This window comes from Anarhichas minor, unplaced genomic scaffold, assembly GCF_050575085.1.
Source record: "Anarhichas minor isolate MPS153535 unplaced genomic scaffold, ASM5057508v1 ptg000003l, whole genome shotgun sequence".
Taxonomy (NCBI): domain Eukaryota; kingdom Metazoa; phylum Chordata; class Actinopteri; order Perciformes; family Anarhichadidae; genus Anarhichas; species Anarhichas minor.
This window is the reverse complement of record NW_027466449.1, coordinates 14,399,730-14,419,507: the sequence shown is the minus strand read 5'-3', so window position 1 is coordinate 14,419,507 and position 19,778 is coordinate 14,399,730. Positions and strand designations below refer to the sequence as shown.

Here is a 19,778-nt window from a genome sequence, read left to right as displayed (position 1 = left end):
GCCAACACAGTTACTTGACACTTCACGGTTGATGATGGCTCCTCAGGTAATACTGTGTTGACCTCCGAGGACACAAACTGCTGCACCCCCCCCTCCCCCAACTCTGGCTTTGTGCTCCACCTCCCCCTTATCCTCGTCCACATCAGTAGACAATTTTAGCCCTCAGTGCCGAGTCCAACCATAGCAGAGCCTCTGGCAGATTGCCAGCGCTGAAGAGAGCAGGGAGAAGCGTGAGGGAGTGGATGGGTGGGGGGGTGACCAAGCAGCGAGAGGAAAAGGAGAGAGGGAGTGCGTGCATAACTTTGGGAAACATAGGAAGAGGCAGCAAAGGGAGCAAACTTTTCTCTCCTGGTTGCTTCAGTTTGGACTTTTTTTTCCACATTTCATCAAAGACGTCAGTGTTGAACAATTAGTTTGCTTAGATTAAGAGTTATTTCTCGGCTTTTGTTATCAGAGGACAGTTTGTTGTTCTTTACATTTTTATCTGATTATCGCTTCATTGTCTGGGCTTTGAAGAAGGCGTGACCACACATTTGGACTCCCTTACAAACTTAGCTGCAGATCTCAACAGCTCATGGGAGTGTGAAGCTGGACTGACACACACACACACACACACACACACACACGTTGTTGTTGAGGATTCCCCGGCAGCGCAGTCATGGGCATCTGCGTCACCGTTGCTTGAGGGAATCTGTGCAGCCGTTACCTGTTGTTGGCCTCGGTGAATGTTACAGTAGACGTTGACCTGCCGGTCCAGAGAAGAGAGGGGAGATGTCATCCTACTACCCGCGCACCAAGGACCTGACTCGCACCAGGAAGTCAGTGACAGAGTCGCCGCCGTCCTCTCCGTCCCCTACAGACAAAAACTACAGAGTAAGACCAGAAACTTTTCTTAAAGAGAAATGCACATTTTGGATTTCAAACTTGATTTCACCAATGCAGCAGGATAGATGCTTCTAATTACATACATCTATATCTCTAAGTGCAATTTATCTTCATGAAGCTGTTAAAAGTATTGATATTTGTGACTTTGTATGTTTAAGCTTCTTCAATTTCTGATTAATATAGCAGCTTATTTCCTCTGGTTGTGAATGATCCATAAACCAGATATTATTTTCCATGGCTTCAGACTAAATCTTTTAAGATGTCTAAAGCCATGACAGCACAAGCTCCGTCTTAAGTAGAGTTGATATAATCGACTGATTGATCGGTGAGTCGGTCTACAAAAATGGTTCAGCTATTTTCAATAATGGAATTTTTTTTTTCATTTTCCCAGCAGAAATAATACATATTCTGTGATTTCAGCCTCTCAAATGTGAGGAAAAGTTTCTCTTTTTCACAGTTTGTCAGATGCAACAAAAAAATGAATGAAATCCAATTGGAATTTTTTTCTTTGTTTTGACATTTTTTTGGGAAAGCGATAACTGATTTAAATAATTGTTGCAGCCCTTGTTACATATTCACCTGGACATGTGGAGTTGTGAGCGTGTTCAGTCAAACAAGCAAATATTTTTATTAACAGGATAAGAGTTATTCCTTAATTTTCTACATGATTATGTGCATCTGCATGGAACGATCCACCACTCCTGATTCACCAAATGAGTTCATTACACTGTTGAAATAACTTGTGAACCACTCGTCAGCTCAGCCTATTTGATTACCACATTTTCTGGGAAAAGACTTTTGGACTGAAACGTTTCTTCTGTAACTTCCCGTTTTGTTTTTCTGTATAAGTGGCTTATGGGCGTTGTTTGACTGTCATTGCAGCAGACTGAGCTCTGTGACAGCCACATTTAAAGGGGCAGAAATAAATGCAGACATGTGAAGCAGCGTTATTCCGTCTATTTAGAGACCTCCACATTTGCTCATCTAATGTTGTGCAACACTACAGACACTCATTACAGCACAGTTGCTAGCGCTATTCTGCTTTCTTTATTTTCGAAACATATCCATGGTGAAACTCAGGCATTTATTTTCCATGACGTCGGCCCAATCTGAAATGGTTTTGACTTTTCATGGGAGAGAAAATGCAATTCAGAGGGCTGGTGGAATCAGGTTGATGCAGTATTTTTAGCACTTGTCACAATGTTTTGATGAGAACCGGTCCTCTTCTGTAAACTACAGTGTGCGATACAGCTGTGAGAAAAAGGAAGTAGTATAAACAGGAACACATTTTATTGGATGACACACACATTTGGCAGATCTTAAGTGATGGAAAGTACTGTGCAAAAATATACCACATCTGTACTTTATTTGTTTGCTACTTGAGACTTTCACTCCACTACATTTCAGGGTGAAATGTTCTCTACATTTACTATAGTCACACACATTTTATATTTTTATGAAATGTAACACGAAGATTAAACAGTTGGTTCCTCACCTTTTGCTTGAGACTTTCTAAGAAAAACACAGTTCAGGTGTCCATGAGTTCCACAAAACATATTGTTGTGGTTGATGGAAGCAGACTAAGCTCCAGGCTAATAACGCAAAAGAAAAACAAATAAGGCGGATTACAGATAAACAAAACTCGATGTGAAGATGAACTGGTATATGTAGTGAATGGCTGACTGGGGAAGTGAGAACAGGTGAGCAGGAGGTCTGGTGAGTGCAGGGCTAACGAGGGACAGGTGAAACTAATCAGGGTAGGGCAGACATCCAAAACTGGCGGGAAAAAACATGCAAAGGCAGGAAGTGATGTTATCTGGAATGAAAGGAGAGGTGATGACAAAATAAAAACAGTAAACTATAAATATATCACAAGAAACAAAGAAAACATAGGGGCAGGACAGATTATGACGGAATTATTTCCGACCCTCAAACTTCCCTAAAAAAAAAAGCCAACATTAAAGAACAAGCTAGACTAGACTAACTGTAGCTAAAACAAGCTCCACCGTGGCCAACTACGACAGTAAAATACTCCATACGCATTGATGCATTAACAAGCTAACAATGTTCCATATAAGTCAATAACAGATATTTCTCTCTTTTATTTTGGATTCTAAATACTGTACAGGATGTTTACTTGTAATTAAGTATTTTTGCATTGTGGTATTAGTACTTTTACTGAAGTAAAGCATCCGAGTACGTCTTCTTCCATCACTGGAGGGGATTCATTTTGAGTCAGTGCTCTTGAAAAAGAAAAACAGGAAGTTGCTCACAGACGAGCTCAGATGCTCTGTAAAGAGTTAATAGCAGGAGTGGCTGAAATGAGCAAAGGTGAGTGAATGTGGAAGAAAGCTCTTTTATGGTTGTGTGTGCAGCCTCAGTTCCAGCGGAGGGGGTGAAGAGAGAAAGTTTGTGTGTGTAGCTCAGATTTTCCTAATGCAAAATCCAGTCAGCTCTGTAGGAGTGATGCTGTGACAGAGCGAGGGGAGGAGATGAGAGGGACAGTGAAGACTCTCCTAATGATGATTTCATTGGCTCTTGCAGACTGCTGTTAACATTATCGCTTTTTATAATGTAGCAGTGAGCTCGTGCAGGAAGCCTGCCTCCGACACCCCCCTGGTGTGTATGATGTTGGTCCTGGCAAACCATAAAACTGGAGGCAGATGTGTTTACAGAGCGCCCGTGGTTCAAGCATGCATGTTTCCATCAGTCTGACACCCTGTTGTTTTTCAGTTGATTGTCTCTGTTGCATCTGCTTTGCCTCACGAACTTTGCTGCAGAGCTACATGTGCCACTTCTGATTCCCTCTGCCTCTCCTAACAAGGGAAGCACACTGCAGCTGCTATCAGAAGAAGAATTTCAGCTATGACTCATTTTCTGTCTTTTTGGTTAAATTTGAACAAAAAGCACCATGATGCAGACAAACATGTAAAAGCGTGCGTTAGTGTAAGGATTCCCTCTTTTACTAAGAATCACGTCCTATATAACCCCACTGGGGTCGCTTTGGATGTCACTGGAATTAGGTAATTCTGTAGTGTGAAATAGGTTTGCGTACAGCCAGGAACTCATAATCTTGAAAGAGTTTTGTGAAGCGGACATCACGGTGATTTATTCATAAAATCAGGGGGGGGGGGGCAATCAGTTGATTAACCATGAGCACCAAATATGATCGAGGAATATCCTCAGCGTTGCACCGAGAGATTGGAGTGAGTGGGAGCTCTTCATGGCTCCATCCTTGGCCCTTTTTTTCATCTCAGGTCACGGAGGTCTGTTTTTTCCTGGGTAGCTCTCTGCTTAAGCACATGACCACATAAGGACAGGCAGCGCTGGCTCAGTTATGTAAACACTTGCAGCGGAACAGCTCCTTTGACGCTGCATGAAATACCCCCCCACCTAAGTCTGCAAATGCCAGCACAGGAATATCTGTTCGCTCTGTCCCTCTTTGACACAAATTGTCCTCCTATAAAGCCTAATACTTTAATGCGGTCTACATCTGCTTCTTGTCTCAAGCAGCTTGGATCACCAGCACCACACAAGACGTTTATTGCCGTTTATTTCTAAACAGAGGTGTTTAACCCTCTTTTCCTGGCGAGACAGCGACTCCAAATCTTTAAGTTTTGGAGTAAAGTTTACAAGACTGCATTCAAAAGACATCATCGATAAGTCTGGCATCATATTGTGACCTCCTCTCTCTCTCTCAATGACTCTTTTCCAGTCTCCGACTGATCGTAAACACCTCCAGTCATCATCCTCTCATGTGCCACGTTCATCAGCTGATGGCAGTGAGTTATCTATTTGTTCAGTTTGGTTCAGAGCAGAAACAGGTCTGGGTGAAAGTCTGGATAGACACAGATTTTGATAGTGGAGACCCTTTGCACACAGTGTATGAATTGTATGACATGTATATTAGCACAGGGAGGCAGCAGACGTAAACTGATCCTACCAGCTCATAAATTATAGGCATATCTTTGAGGTAATAGGATTTCTGAAAATAGACCAGAGTGAAATCCAGTTTGAGAAAAACACATGCAACTGCGCTTAGTGAAGTACACTACCCAGACTCCTTGGCAGCCGTGGACACTGGGCTGGTCATAGCAAACCACTGCCAGGACCGCATGCTATCAGTCTGTTGTCTGAGGTCAGACGTCGACCCGTCACACAGGAGATACTTCACGTCTGATGTCATGATGTCATCTTTGTGCTGCAGGCATTTGCGTGGCAGCCCCCTGTTCTGAAAGATTAACCCGGGCTCACCGGGGAGGGTTGACCCACGCGAACCCTGTGAGTGCAGTGTTTGGCTGAATTATTTATCACTTCTTGCATGCATCCCCCCCCCCCCTGGGACGTCAGGTCTTTGAACGCGATGTGATAATTCACTTGGAAGTTTTGTTTTTCCTCCGTTGTCTCAAAATGGAAAATATTTCACCGCCAAGCCTCTGGTTGATCTTATCAAACAAACAAATCTGGATCTAATCACAACTGGACATTGTTTTTACACTGTGTTGTTCCCATGCTGAAGTATTGAGTGATCAAACTAACATAGTTTGTTGTTTGTTTTGCAGCATGACAGATTGTCAAGGTGAGGATTCATCTTTTTTCTTTTAATCTCCTGCAATACAGAACTGCATTTCCTGAGAACAATCAAACAATAAGTGCCCTAAATAAAGTGGCAGCGTGTACTGAATGTGTTACTTTTAGATACGACTCCAGTGGGGAGAGTGCGACAGACAAACCATTGGGCCGCGCCAGCTCTTACACTCGGAGGGAGACGAGGCTGGCTGCTCTGAGCAGACAGGACCAAGACTCCACTACCAAAGACTATAAGAAGGTAGTAAGTTACTTTTACCTCAGTCTGAACAAGCACAATCCCTCCAGAATGATTCATATGGTGCAGAAAGCCGTTGGATCAACAGAGAGATTTGTCTATTTTAATAACATTCCAATGAGGCCAAGCAGATGGAGATTTAAGAGGACTTTAAGATAATAAAAAAAATTTTTTATCTATTAAATATTTGAATAGAAATTCACTTAAGCTATTTTTTAAAATATTCACAGATTTTATACTTTGACATATGAAAAGTGTTAATATTCTAAATTAATTGTATTGATAGGCAATTTCGATATTTCCAGTCGTTAATGATGCCGACTAGTAATATGTTATTATCGGCTGTTACGTCCCTTTTTTAAGTCTAGAGGAAAAGCGGAGACTGTAACACGACAACCAAAGAATTCAAAAGAGTCTCATACTTGCAACGTTAAGGTTCTCAATATGTGGGGAAGGACGGGACAAAGTCGTCCTGCCAAATATATAGAAATAAATCTAACAGAAATAGGCCTGGCTAACTCCTACCTCGGAGGACAAAACACAAACAAAAAGGCTTAACTTGCTTATCTAAAAATAGCTTCACCATAACAAATACAGGGGCGGCATTGTCCGATAAACCCACGGCCCCTGGACTAAAGTGAACTACGTGCGTGTAAAATGTAAAAGGGATGCAATCAACGTCCATCCTCAACCTCCCACCACAAACATTCAATACAAGTTTTCAAAAAACAGAGCACACAAAAAAAAGAACATGATCTCCTCAGGGGCTTTCTCCTTTTATTGTTGTTTTATTGGCCAGCTCGAAGTCTGTGGAAACCAATCAGCAGCATTACTGGCCTGCACAGGTGGAAACCAATCATCCTGTTAGCACCTGGAGAGAAAACAGGGGAGGGAGAGAGAAAGAAAGGCAGGAGGGAAGAAAAACACATACACAGGCACTTTGTCACTGCCTGGCACACAAGAAGGCTACATCGGATTCAGACATTGGTCTGTTTGTATAAATGGATGGTTATACAAATAACTGACAGCAGGTTTTGGATAATATTCAAGATAGATTTAGATATCAGTTTGATTTCTTCATTACTTTATTTATTTGGCGTGGAAAGTTTTTAATATTAAATAAATAAATAGCTATGTAATTAAGAAATACTTTTAGTAAGCTGTAAATCAAACACATTCAGCTTAACAAAGCTGTGGCTAGCTGGCTAACGGCCGAAGCTAGGAGGTTAATTCAGGGTTTGGATTCTGAAGAAGTTCCTCAGAGAAAAGACACAACTCTGTGAGGAACATAAAGACGTTGTTTCTCTTTGGACGCTATAGCCAAAATGAGCTCGCTAACAATGGGTCTTCATTTTGATGCAGCCTAGTTAGCTGGCTAGCTATACTGTGGAGTGGCTATCACTGTTTGGGTTTTAAGTTATATATATATATATATATACATCTCTCCTTGGGCTGGCCGTGGTAGAAATCAAAACAGTGTTTTACGACTGACTTGGGCAAAAAAATAAAATGAAAGAAAACCTTCTTAGCTTTTTCTCTAAGCTCCAGTCATAAATGATGACTAACTGACTAATTATAGGCCTAAAATGAATGATTTCAAATAAATTATTATTATTATGGAAACAAGAATGATGAAACTATACAACATGCTCACAATTTTTTGAGCATCGTGTGTATATGTATATACATATATATAATTGTTTTTTCAATAGGCCTACATATACTTTTGGTTTTATTCTGAACACTTTGTGGTTTCATACATTTCTATTATAACTTTTTGTTTTCTAACCTTCTGTTGTGTTAAGAATGGTTAGTGTGTTATTTAATAAATAAAAAATAAGTCAACTTAGTATATAATAGTAATAATTTGACCATTAAAAGTCCAGAATCTCTGGAATAAAGCTGTTCCTTAATCTTCACCATGTTCACTTTCAGATGTATGCAGAAGCTTTGCATGAGAATGAGAAGCTCAAGTCCAGGTTGCACGACAGCAAACACGAACTGGTCAAGATCCGCTCCCAGCTGGACAAAGTCACTCAGGTACAGAAAACCCAAAGAAGAAAACTGCCACTTCAGTTCTGTTCTCACTGCCTCACCATCAACCTTTTCCCCTGGGTGTGCAGAAGGAAGGTCGTGGCTGATTACTTAATGAAATCTTGTTTCAAAATACATATTATTCTCCCAATACTTACAATAACAGAACCATTCTAACTTCTAGAGGCACGACAGAATATCAGAGAGATCAACAGTACTTGAATCTGAGAAAAGGGTAAGTGTCTTGGCAACATTTGGGAATTTTGGTATTTTATTTGATGATCAAGATGGTTGAATGTCCATCTCCTTTCTTGCTCTTTTCCCCTCTATTTTTCCTGTTTCACTCTTTTTTCCCCCCCCAAGGAGGTATATTCATTTCAGTTGTTTCTTTTTCATTTACAGGAAAAACAAGCTCTTGAGAAAAGAGTGTCAAACATGGAGGATGAGTTGAAGGTCAGTGCATTCAAAAATAAATCATGCATACTCACCCTGGGTTTAAATAGCATATTTTCTCTCTTATACAAGTCGTGCGTCATTTATCTCAGATGGGTTTTTTTCCCTAACACTGCAATAACACGAACAGTACTTGAAGGTACACACCTCCAGCCAACCCCCTGTAGCCCATGCTAAATCAAACATGCCTAAAATGTTTTAATGGAGCAAAACACACATATATAGCCAACACATTCTCACCCCCAGGGTCGTTGTTTGCCAGGTGGGTTTGAAGTCAAGGAGAGGGAAGATTAATGCTTCGGGCTCATTACCCACAGTGTTCTGCTGGGCCACTTCCTGCCAGGCTGAGGAGGAGCCTGTGCTGCGTCTCTCCTGCTCCACTTATCCCACTGTTGGGGTGAACATTGTGACCTAGTTCTAGCTGAATACCAAACCCCATCCAAGAGCAAAAGACCTGCTTTTGTGAGACATTCCTGCACTGCGCTGTATGTATTCTGCTTCACAAAGCAAGACAGGGTAGAGCAGTAGAGAGATTTCAGACTTGAGTAGACGTGGCCTGCGCTGTGTGTGTGTGTGCGCGTGTAGTTCGTGCGAGCTACCACAAATGACACAATAAGAATTTGATTGTAATGGCAGTGCTATCTTTCTCAACAGATAAAAATCACGGCTCAGGTCTGAGAACGTATATAATACGCAGGCAGAGACAGGGACGTTATAAATAGGACGCATACAGCAGTGTGGTACGTCAGCAGCAAATGTTTGACCCCCTCGTTGTCGTGGTTCCCTTCAGCAGGACGCCCCGCTGCGGTTCCGCTGTGGGTACCAGCCCTGAGAGCAGGGTGTCTCAGGGGAGGGGGGATGGTGAGTGGTCGCTATGACGCGGAAGAAGTGATTGACACCTGCCTGTCACCTCACTCGATTCTGCTTCGTCAGAAACTCGGGCATGTTTACACGTGTGGACGCACGTCTACGTCACGCAATGTACACAGGCACACGACTGTTTTACTTTTTCTTTAGATGCAAAGCACGCCAGGGGAGCTAGTTTGTCACTCACTCACAAAGTCACTTGTTCACGTTTAGATTGGCCAACCCGTGCCACATACCAGAAAGGAGAGATACTAGCAGCAACACTTAAGACCTCAAGATGCAGAAATGACAGCGTTGTCTTCCAGTAACAGCTGCTGTAATTTAAACACAGTACAACTGCTGCTGCTGTTTAGGTATTAAAATGACTGCAGTTGTGACACTCTGCAGGTGACAGAAGCCTCAACATTGCAAACGCTATTACACTCCTTCCCTATGGTGCACGTAGGCATGGCTTCATCTCCAGTAGAGAGGCGCAGGCTGGATTAGGACTACCTCTTCAGCTCTGATCCTGCTGGTCTGTAGTACACTGGGCCTGGTTTCAGGTGCTTCTCATCAATAGCACTGTGTGTCTTTGTTTTCCCTTTTGAAATAGTCTCTCCACTAGTGATTACCTTCCAGGGTCTCACATTTCATACAGAAAGCTGAATTATTCCTCTGAAATTTGATTAATATTAACTGTGCTGAATTATCTGCAGGACTGGAGAGTTTGGTCAAATCTAATTTAATATCAAAGAGCTCGATTTTAAGAGAGTAATAAATTCAATCAAACATTGTGCATTCTCGCTTCACTCTGTCCTTCTCTTCTTTCTCGCCAAGGGCACCTCTCCAGAAAACTGCACCTTCTTGTTCTGATTCCAAGAGAACATTATATGCATGAACTGTTGCGTTCCAAACACAGGCTAGCTTCAAATTTCTTTCATAAGTGTGTTTTAGTGTAAGAAGCAGCTGGATGTCCTCTTTAAACCTCAACTTTGGCCTTATTCACGTCTACGCACTTATGTTTGGGTAGGCTGAAACCCTACAATTGCCCTGTGTGTGTGTGTGTGTGTGTGTGTGTGTGTGTGTGTGTGTGTGTGTGTGTGTGTGTGTGTGTGTGTGTGTGTTACGTGGTTTGCCCTCAGGAATCGCGTCAAGCCACAGATGTTTCTGTTGAACCACATTGAGGTTCACCTCAAAAAGTCAGGCCAAGAAGAGAAGAAGGGGAAATGAATCATTTCTTTTGCTTTGACTTAAAACTGGCAAGGCTCGTGTGCTATGTTTGAAATAGTAGAATTTAAATTATCTTAATTTCTTTTATGAATTTTTTAGTCCCCATCCTCTGCAAAGCTACGCAGATAACGCTTCAACAACTCCCCATTCTCCACATACAGCCCAGGTTTGATGAGCACAAACCCAAAGAGAACTGGCTTCCTTTGCTTGTTGCAGCTTTTGCTATTTCTTCTCAAAATCCCCCCTGTTGTGTAAATATTCGTTTATATAAGTTTTGCTGATGAGTCCATCAGATCTGTTGTTCTTTCCCTCTCTATCTGTGTGGGTGAGTGAATATGTACACCGTCTCTGTATGAGTCTTCCTCTTTGCACACGGCCTGCCTCCCTGCATGCTTTCTCTGTCTGCCCCTCTCTGTATCTCTCTCCTCCTCTGTGCAGGCTTTCCCCGCTCTGGCTCAGGTCCAGACCTTGCGGAGGGTGAACGAGTGTCTCCTGGCTGAGAACAGAGCCATGCTGCGAGTCCTCGCCCGCCTCTCTGAGACGGCCTCCATGCCGGAGACAGAGGACCTCTGATCCTCTGACATCATCTGTATTCCCCCCCCCCCCCCCTCTTCCGCTTCACTTCTCAAACACATAACTTCTACACTCCCCTCTCCTTCTGGTGCCTCGTCCTCTGCTGTGTTCCTCTCAGGCAGGTCTTGCACCCTCCAAATGCCCCCCTCTGCACTCTTTTAACCCAATCTCCTTTATGGCCATCAGAGGCCAACCCTGCTGACCCCTCCCCTCCCAAAAAAAACCATTTCACATAAGTCTCCTTTGAAGTGTCGTTTTTAGTTACATCCAAGTTGCATGGGGCTTCACAGAGTTTTTTTCTTTTCTTTGGTTATTATCTAAATAAAACGTCTACAGCAACAGTCTGAACGATACAGAATAAACACATTTATAGTGGCTATTGATCTCGCAACTGTCAAAAATATGTGGATGCTGTGTAATGTGCTGTGTAATCAATGCAAAGTTGTTTGCCAAGGAAATAGCCATTCTAATCTTCCAAAGGAAATGAAACGTGGGAGCTCATTAGCATTCAAAATGAGTCCTGAGCTACTGGCTGAGACACTGGGTGCGTTTTTCGGTTCGCGTTTCCCAAAAATATTAGAGCAGGGCATTACCGTGAAGATGGTAAATTTATGTACAATAATTTCGGTTCCCATTCGGTATGACAAAAACAGCTAAATTAGAATAGAAAAGGGGCTCTAAATATGTGATTTGCAACATGAACATGTTGCCATGGGGCTTCGCTCATTCACCAGTTTTCGGTAATATGTCACAGCTAGAGAGCAGAGGGTTATTGTTTGTCTCTAGTGGAGGGGAAATAGTTTGGCAAAGAGGGTGGATATTTTTAGTCATGCTCCTCATGAGAGACATGACCTAGATTTAGGAAATTGACCCTCTCTCAGTTTCTCTCTCTTTGACTTTGGTCTCTTTCACTTTTCACATGCGGAGCATATCGTCAAAGTCACTCATCACTTGCATGACTAAGTACCATGAAGCATGTCCTCATTGTTTGGCCTCAAACGTTACTGAAAGAGAACTTTTAGTCCACTTGTTGTTGGTTTATGGTGATTGAAGATATTGTGTCATTGTACCATCTGACAAACGTCACATTATCCACAAACCATTGAACATATACTGTATATATATATATATATATATATATATATATATATATATATATATATATATAGATATATATGTGTGTTATGATGTCATGTTCTAAAATACTTTCTTTCCTTCTGCGGCCCCAGGTCTTAACAGAGCTCAAGTCAGACAACCAGAGGCTAAAGGATGAGAATGGGGCTCTCATTCGAGTCATCAGCAAACTGTCCAAATGAAAAGATGTCTGAAGCTCCTGTTCTGTGTCTGTGGACGCTCCGACCCTGATGGCAGTTTAATCATCCACGGTGTCCCGAGCTGTCTCTCTGAGCTACGAACGATGGCTGCTTTGCAGAAATAAATTCCTGTTGGGACTTGTAAAGGTCCAAAGAGAAGTGTTAAAGAGTTTCAGTCAAATTTCACCACGTGTGATGATGGAGTTACGACAGTTGTTCCTGCGTGATTAGTTATTTTCACATTCACCAAATAGGGACCAGTTGTGCTGTTTGAATAACCTGTCAAGGCACAGTTCAAACAAAACCATGGGTTTGCATGAAGGTACTATTTCTAATATTATAACCACACGTTTGTTGCTACATCGCCCACTGCAAAAAAGTATTTTAGTGTTGTCTTAATTGTGAAAGAGGAGAGAAGCCAAGGGCCCCAAAGGCCACTTTGGCATGGATATATGATCGTTGTAATTTCAATATACTGTATGAGCACAAAGGTAATATGAGGCCAAACCAAACAGGTGCTCCGGTTCCAGAAGCAAAAAACTACATATTAGTATGAATCCAGCAGGGCATCTGAGTAGTAAGATATTCTAATGGATATTTGCACCAGACTAAAAATGTGTTTTGTATAACATTTTTAACTAAGATGTTATATGAAGGAAATTTTCAAAATGTTTACGCTATGACAAAGATGTTAGGGCTTAATAAGATGCATACTTTGGTGTGTTTTTTGCCTTGATTGACAACTTTCTCAGGTCTGTCACCCAGCTGTACCTGCTCACCACACAACGCCTCTTAAATTAGGATTTCGTAACTTTAACTTCTGTAAACTGTTGACCCAAAACTTCCCTTTAGCAAAGCATTTCCAACTGGGTTGATATGGTTTTCTTGACATTTCAGTCAAAAAATTAACTTTTATGATAATGTCCCCATGTATTTGATCCGGTCGACCGACCATATGTTATGTCTTTCTTTACTGGTTTTAGTTTCCATGATAACGTAATTTCGCGTTTGCCAAATTCTGTTCATCGGTTCTTTGTGTGTTTTCAGTAGACATTCTTCTTTCTCTTTTTTGTCCTTTTGCTTCAAAACAGCAGAATGGTGTTTAAGTGTGTGTGAAAGAAAGTGTCCTTTCTTCTGTAATAGAGATATATTTATTTATTTATGCGTTTCTTCGTTCTAATCTTTAAACTTTGTTTACTGGATTTGTGTATAGGGAATACACCAATTTTCCTTGGTCGTCTCCTTGGCCATCTTTCTGTTAGGTGAGGAAAAAACGCAAATGCCCAAATCTTCCACTGGTAGAGGCGCTCTAAACCACTCCTGACATTTTAGCCTCCACAATATTGTTTGATTAATAATGAATAAATATTGAGCACAATACAAGGTTCTGAGGAATAAACGTGTCCTTACATGTGGTGTAGAATTACATAGATTCTAACTTGTTGTGTTTTGATATTGTCACGATAGATTAAGTTAACTTTAATTAATTATTGCCCAAAGGCAGTTGCCAGCTTATTACTGTAGGTATACCTGGCTACATCTAATGCGAACCAATACTACAGCCCTGCAATAAATTCCATCTATTTTGTTCTGGTCATCTGGCCATTGAGGCCATAATTAAAGGTGCTACTGCATTGTGTTGCAAACAAAAAATGTAAAATGTTAACTAGTCAGTCTACTTAATGAGAAGTACAAATAAAACCATGAAAGAGGCTGCTGCCTTGAGTGCAATCACCTTCACTTTATTCACAAAGAGGTTACGTCATCCCTGGTTCAAAACAGTGTGGTTTTTATCATATTTAATGTATGAAACTGCCAGACTCAGATTGTATTAAGATTCCTTTAGCTGTAGAGTTGCTAGCGGTGATGAATAGTGTGCCGGAGACATAAACGATTTTGGTATCTGTCTTCTCTTCACTTTAATCAACGAGTTGACGTAGTCCCATAGAAGTCCCCAGTGTTTGATGTATTCCTTTAATAACAGTGTGATGGTTTCGGAGTCCGACCAGGGCCACATGCAGTAACACCAGTGTTATCTTTGATCACATCCAGTAATTTACTCAAAACTACAAATGAGGCACAACAATTTCCACACATGCTGTCGATATATTGAACTATGCAGCATCTTGTATTGAAAATGTTTGTAATGTGTTGATGATTACATAATACACGCACATCGGTTTACTCACTTTGCTTAATAAACTGTAAAGGAACGGAGATGTTTCTCAGTGTGACGTTAATGTATCATCATCATTAGCATATCATAGCATCGGAGGCAGAGAGATCATTAGGGAACACTTTGCGTATTGAACACAAACAAATCATGGTAATTAAAAGGCCTTTATTTCCTATTTGTTTTTTTACAGAACTGGTAACACATATGATAAATTTGTAATAAGTTATTTGGTTCCCTTGATAACTTTATAAGGATCCCCAACGTTTGTCCACATAAGGGTCGAGAGGAGTTTGTGAGCAACGTTTGTGTCCAGTCAAGGGCTAAAGCATGCGATCCACAGTAGGCACAAGTACTGACATGAACACGCGCACCACGACACTAGACACGAAGAAACACAGCTAGAGGACACATCCTGACTGTCCTCCGACTCTTTAAAAGATGAAGAGAAAGCGGGGAGAAAAAAAAGAAGAAAAAGAGTCTTGAGAATACAGTTGCATCAGGGATGAGAGGAGGAGGACTAAGCGCTCAAGAGGAGAGTTTGGTACGGTCCTGCATGTTTGGCAGTATACGGTATATCCATGTAAACATGAAGGCCGGCATTCTTTACGCTCATCAAAAGCAGATTCAGTGGAGAAATCGACGAGCCTGCTTCCTATTCAGCATAATGATACTGATGGGACGTAGCTGGTTACACATAAACAGGACAAAGACGCAAACAAAAAGCAAACGTGATTCTGGCATCGATTCAAACACAGTTCTACATTCTACATTAGAAGTATACATCACGAAAAAACAAATAAAGACAGAAGGAGTGATTACACATATGCACAAGAATACAAAGAAGAAATACAGCCAGTAATAGAGGAGACAAGACAACATGTTTCAAAGTGGTGTCTTTACCCGCTGAGAGGCGTCTCAACACATTTTCGACAGGGTGGTGAATGATCTACTGAACTTTGGATGTTTTCCCTTTTTAAATCCCAGCGTTTGTTAGAGAGACAAAACAAAACAAAAAAAGCTAGTTCTGTGAACGGTGCTCTAGAACTGCGTCTGCACAGCTGAAACAGCTCACAGTCTCAGCTGCAGTTGTGCATAAGGTATTGTCCATCAACACAGCTAGGAACAACCCCCATGTTTCAAATAGAACTAAGATTGTTTGAGTATTACGGTCATACACACAAAGATGGACATTTAAGAATGAGTAATGTGTCCCGTGCATGCAGACCTGTACTGTATCTGGTATTTATTTTTTTCCAGTGCTGTGTTATTTGCACCACGTCTGCTAAAGGGTCTACACTCCGTCTACTTATCCCACAAACACACACAGCTCCCAGTCTCTGTCCCCCATAGAACTTGGATGTCATGTGACTGCAGTGACCCGAGCAGTAAAAAGGGAACAAATCTCTTTAAATGTGCTATAAATTGACCTGTAATCACATTTGCCTCATCGTCCGATGTGTTCCGTTGGCCTCCGTGTGAATTGTTATTTTGGCTTTGTAGACTCACACGGCGTCGACGAACGCAGGCAACTGTAAGCAGGTGCTGGCAGTACTTTGTAAAACACACTGAAATCTTGTATTTGAATTGTTGTCAGTGCATCTTTTGGTCACAATCAGTAACAAATATGGGACAGTGAATAACTATAATATTGCTTTTAGACAATGTGCAGCGTTGCACATCACATTGAAGATTGTTGTTTTGATTGGTAGATGGCAGGTGGACGTTTACTTCAGAAAAAATTCAACGACTGAGGTAAACTTAAAGGTAGTTCAACATTTTGGGAAAAAAAGGCCTATTCGCAAATAAGCTCATTTCCCAAAACTTGGAACTACTACTTCTTTGTGAAAATCATAAATCTATGCATAGTTCTATGGGAGGGATTTTGGCCTAAAACTTGGGTGCCACAGTTTTAAGTTTCTCTCTTTTTTGCTTTGCGATTGTTGGATCTCTATCTACTTTGTTTTGTTGCTTGAGCAATATGCTAAACAAACCAACAGAAAAGCGTCAGCGTGATCACCAGCAGTGTGTTATTGATTGTACATGTGGTCACTAGTACAGCCTGCTGTTAAACCATAAGAAGAGAAACTTGACTCGGGACCCAGTTTGGTTCATAAATTGCACTCAGCCCAAGAAAAGAACACACACTCTCTCTCTATCTCTCTCTCTCTCTCTATATATATATATATATATACATATACTTTAACTTTAACAGTATTATTGAGAACCTATTGTGATTTTATATATATTATTTATACTATCAAAACAAGGCATATACGTTACTAATCACAATACTGTAAATTCAGCTACCTCTATGAAACAAGGACGTTAACAGCTTGGAAAGTAGAAAAAGACACACTCGCTCTATTAAACTCACAACTGTTCTCAAAGCTCACATATACAGAAAAGTGGGTTTTGCCCTCTTGGTGAACAAAGACCTCTGAACGGAATGTAAAAGAGAAACACTGGCCAAGGAAAATGAAGACATGTCAAGATTTTTTTTTTTCTTCATAAATAAACTAGCTACTCAGCGTTAGTGCTTGAGTTTTATGGCTTTAGTTTTATCTTATTCATTTGTCTTGTATACACGTACACGTATTGTATAATAAACACAGTAAAAGAGACACAGCCGTGAAGGGTTTCAGGTCATTTAAATACTGTAGAAGTGAAAAATAAAAACTTCCAAGTAAAGAAAGAGAGAAGAAGGGATTCCAAGTCATTTGTGTCCACTGGAAAGGGATATTTCATCTTTTGGCCTCTGGAAATTCATTTCATACAATGATATGATCCAACAGACTTCACTAATGGCACAAATAACGACTCCTACAATCCACCTACAGATCGCAGAAATATTCAATCTTCCTCTAACAAATTATTCCAGAGCAACACCGTGCTAAATGTGTTAGAAAAAAAGTCGTATTATAGACTTGGAAACCCCCTCCCCCCCCCCCCATCCCAAACATAAAAAAATTTAAAACATATTACTGTTTTAAAAAAAAAGCAATAGCAATACTATTCTGAAATAAGTCAAACATTGGCCTTCAGATAAGTGCTGAAACAACATGGCAGATAAATGGCATCAAATCAAAATGTTGATCACAAGGAAGTATATAGCAAGCATTTTCATCCTACATGAACTCACACACAGTACTGGACGACACACTTGCTTAAGATTTTTAGGCGTGGAAAGGTTCGTATTAGTAATAGTACTCTAATATTTGAATGACATCCTCTCCAATGACCCTCATGGAAAATAAATACACATTTGTTTCATTTAGAAAATATACAGTGCGTCTTTTTTTCCCCCTTCGTTTGTGTTATTAAAATGACAAATGACACCCATTTACGTACACGAGATATTTTTGCTTCGTCTCTAAAACATGCTTCTATGTACAGTATTTTGTATAAACATGCAGTATCAACGTGTATGAACTATGTATATAGGCAAAACTACACACCAATGGGTTGCTTGATTGCTTCCATGTTGCCTTTTCTTTAGTGCTGCTTCATCAACAGAGGAAAAAAGATTACGTGAGAAGAAAAACTGAAAAATCTGAACATGGTCTATGTTGGTTATAAAAAAATAAAAATTCACAATTTCCAACAGAGAAAGATACAAGAGCCAGCATTCATTAAATTCCAAAAATGTTGTAGTACTGTCTACATTTGATTTAAATTGACTTTGCATTTTCTTGCACACACTCAATGAGTAGATTTTGCTGTTGGAGCTCACGGACAGCACTGATTTAAATGAAGAACTGAACCGGCAAGCAGGTGTACCTGGGCCCAAGCACCCAACTCATATCAGGATTATAAATAGCAAATACGAACTCACCAATTTATTCAGGGTTGATGAGTTTGGGTCAAACAACAGTTTGGATTTTGTCAGAAGTAAAAGTTCATGATTCCTCTTCAACAGATTCACAAATACACTGAGCCAATGACATTGTGTGAAGGAGACCAGGAGCATTAGATCGTAATGTGTCCCTTTACTTTTCAGAGGAGTCCGTTTGTATGAGGAGAGCTTTCCTGCATGCCACGTGTGCCACAGAACAATTCAATCTCACAACATTTTATAAGTAATGAAAAAAATCTACACGGATCGAAGAACAGTGTCAAATTACCACAGAACAGAATAATACCCAGTAGTGCAATTAAATTCAACAGTTTGGTAAGCTGAGTATAAAGTACACACGGATCAGTGCCTTCTTCCAGCCCATATCCTTGCAATCAAGTGAGAATCGTAATATTCAAACAATCAAAACACATACACAAAAAGCTGAGCCAAAACAAAGCAACAGCAACAAAACAACTGCTTACATAATGCACCCCCTGCTTTTTTTCCTTCTCTTTCTTAAAACCAGCAGTTATAAATAACATAAACAATTAAAGCTCTGGTTTCTGAGGGTACTTAAACATAACATTTGGATTTAAAGTGCACGAGGAATAAAAGTATTTGAAGTTAAATAAAATACAGCTGGATAAATAAAAGGAGAGAGAGAGATAGAAAAAGTAAAGAAATGAAGAGAACAACACCGCTTACTGGAAGGCGTCCCTGGTAGTTGAAAATTGCTTATTTTGTTACTTTGAAGGCTTGTCTCCTTTATGACTGTAAGACGGTTATAGGGATTCCTTTGGAGTAAAACCCTTGTATCAAGTCCATGACTAATGGCAGTAGCACAAGTGAGATACAGAATCAGAGGCGTTGGGAGGGGAGGTGGTAGACTGCAGGCAGTAATCGTCACCTTGTAAATATCATGTCATTGGTTGGAATCAGTCTCTGTTGTAACCGCTCTGATATTTCCTTGCTTTTTCTTGTTCAAATGACAGACACATCGCCTTTTTGCCAATATCAAAAAATACGTAAATACCCCCCCCCCTTTTTTTTTTTTTTTTTTAACCAAAAATGCACCACTCCCTGTTCCCTAACGTACCATTTCATGGATCAACTAACACCAGTTGCGAGCCTTATGTTACCGAAAAAAAAGAAAAACAAGCGCTCAAACTTTTGAATCCAACGTTTCATTCTCATCATGTGGAGTATTTGAATAATAACAACCCGTTTAGAAAAAAAGGCATGGAGTTTCAGTTTCCTCTCAGTTTTCCTGAGACGATGGGCGGAAGGTTAACTAATCAAAAAGGCAGTGTGTTTGTGGGTAACTGGACATGTGCCTATCCCTACTTGCTACCCAACTCTAGGAATGTACTTCAAACTAACAGAATCATCTAGTATGACAACTGGCAGGTGTGGAACATGGTGCACAATACACCTATGGAATGGACCTGCTTGTGTTATTTCTATATCATATGGCAGTATAAAGCATTTTATTATTAAGCACTATTCTAAGCAAACCGTGTCACTAAAGGGAAGGGGTGAGAAGTACAATGTGAGAGAATGTATGTTTTATCCCCTCTATCACCAGATTCCCATATAGCACTCTTACTG

The 19,778-nt window shown here is 40.6% G+C and overlaps 1 protein-coding gene across 1 annotated transcript; it reads left to right on the top strand.

The window, feature by feature from the left end:
* Window positions 1–771: 771 nt before the first annotated feature.
* On the top strand, window positions 772–12,369 carry ppp1r12b (protein phosphatase 1, regulatory subunit 12B). The gene is made up of 7 exons (XM_076102787.1): window positions 772–873; window positions 5,448–5,464; window positions 5,584–5,713; window positions 7,646–7,750; window positions 7,929–7,979; window positions 8,147–8,197; window positions 12,076–12,369. Exons 1-7 carry the CDS (start codon window positions 772–774, stop codon window positions 12,160–12,162), a joined length of 543 nt encoding a protein of 180 aa, XP_075958902.1. The 3' UTR covers window positions 12,163–12,369.
* The last annotated feature ends 7,409 nt before the right edge of the window (window positions 12,370–19,778 follow it).

Bases quoted from the DNA above. Each gene is read 5' to 3' on its own strand.
- ppp1r12b (XM_076102787.1), top strand. From the start codon at position 772: ATGTCATCCTACTACCCGCGCACCAAGGACCTGACTCGCACCAGGAAG. The intron at 7,751-7,928 runs GTACAGAAAACC...TCTAACTTCTAG, and splicing joins AGCTGGACAAAGTCACTCAG to AGGCACGACAGAATATCAGA. The intron at 8,198-12,075 runs GTCAGTGCATTC...CTGCGGCCCCAG, and splicing joins ACATGGAGGATGAGTTGAAG to GTCTTAACAGAGCTCAAGTC.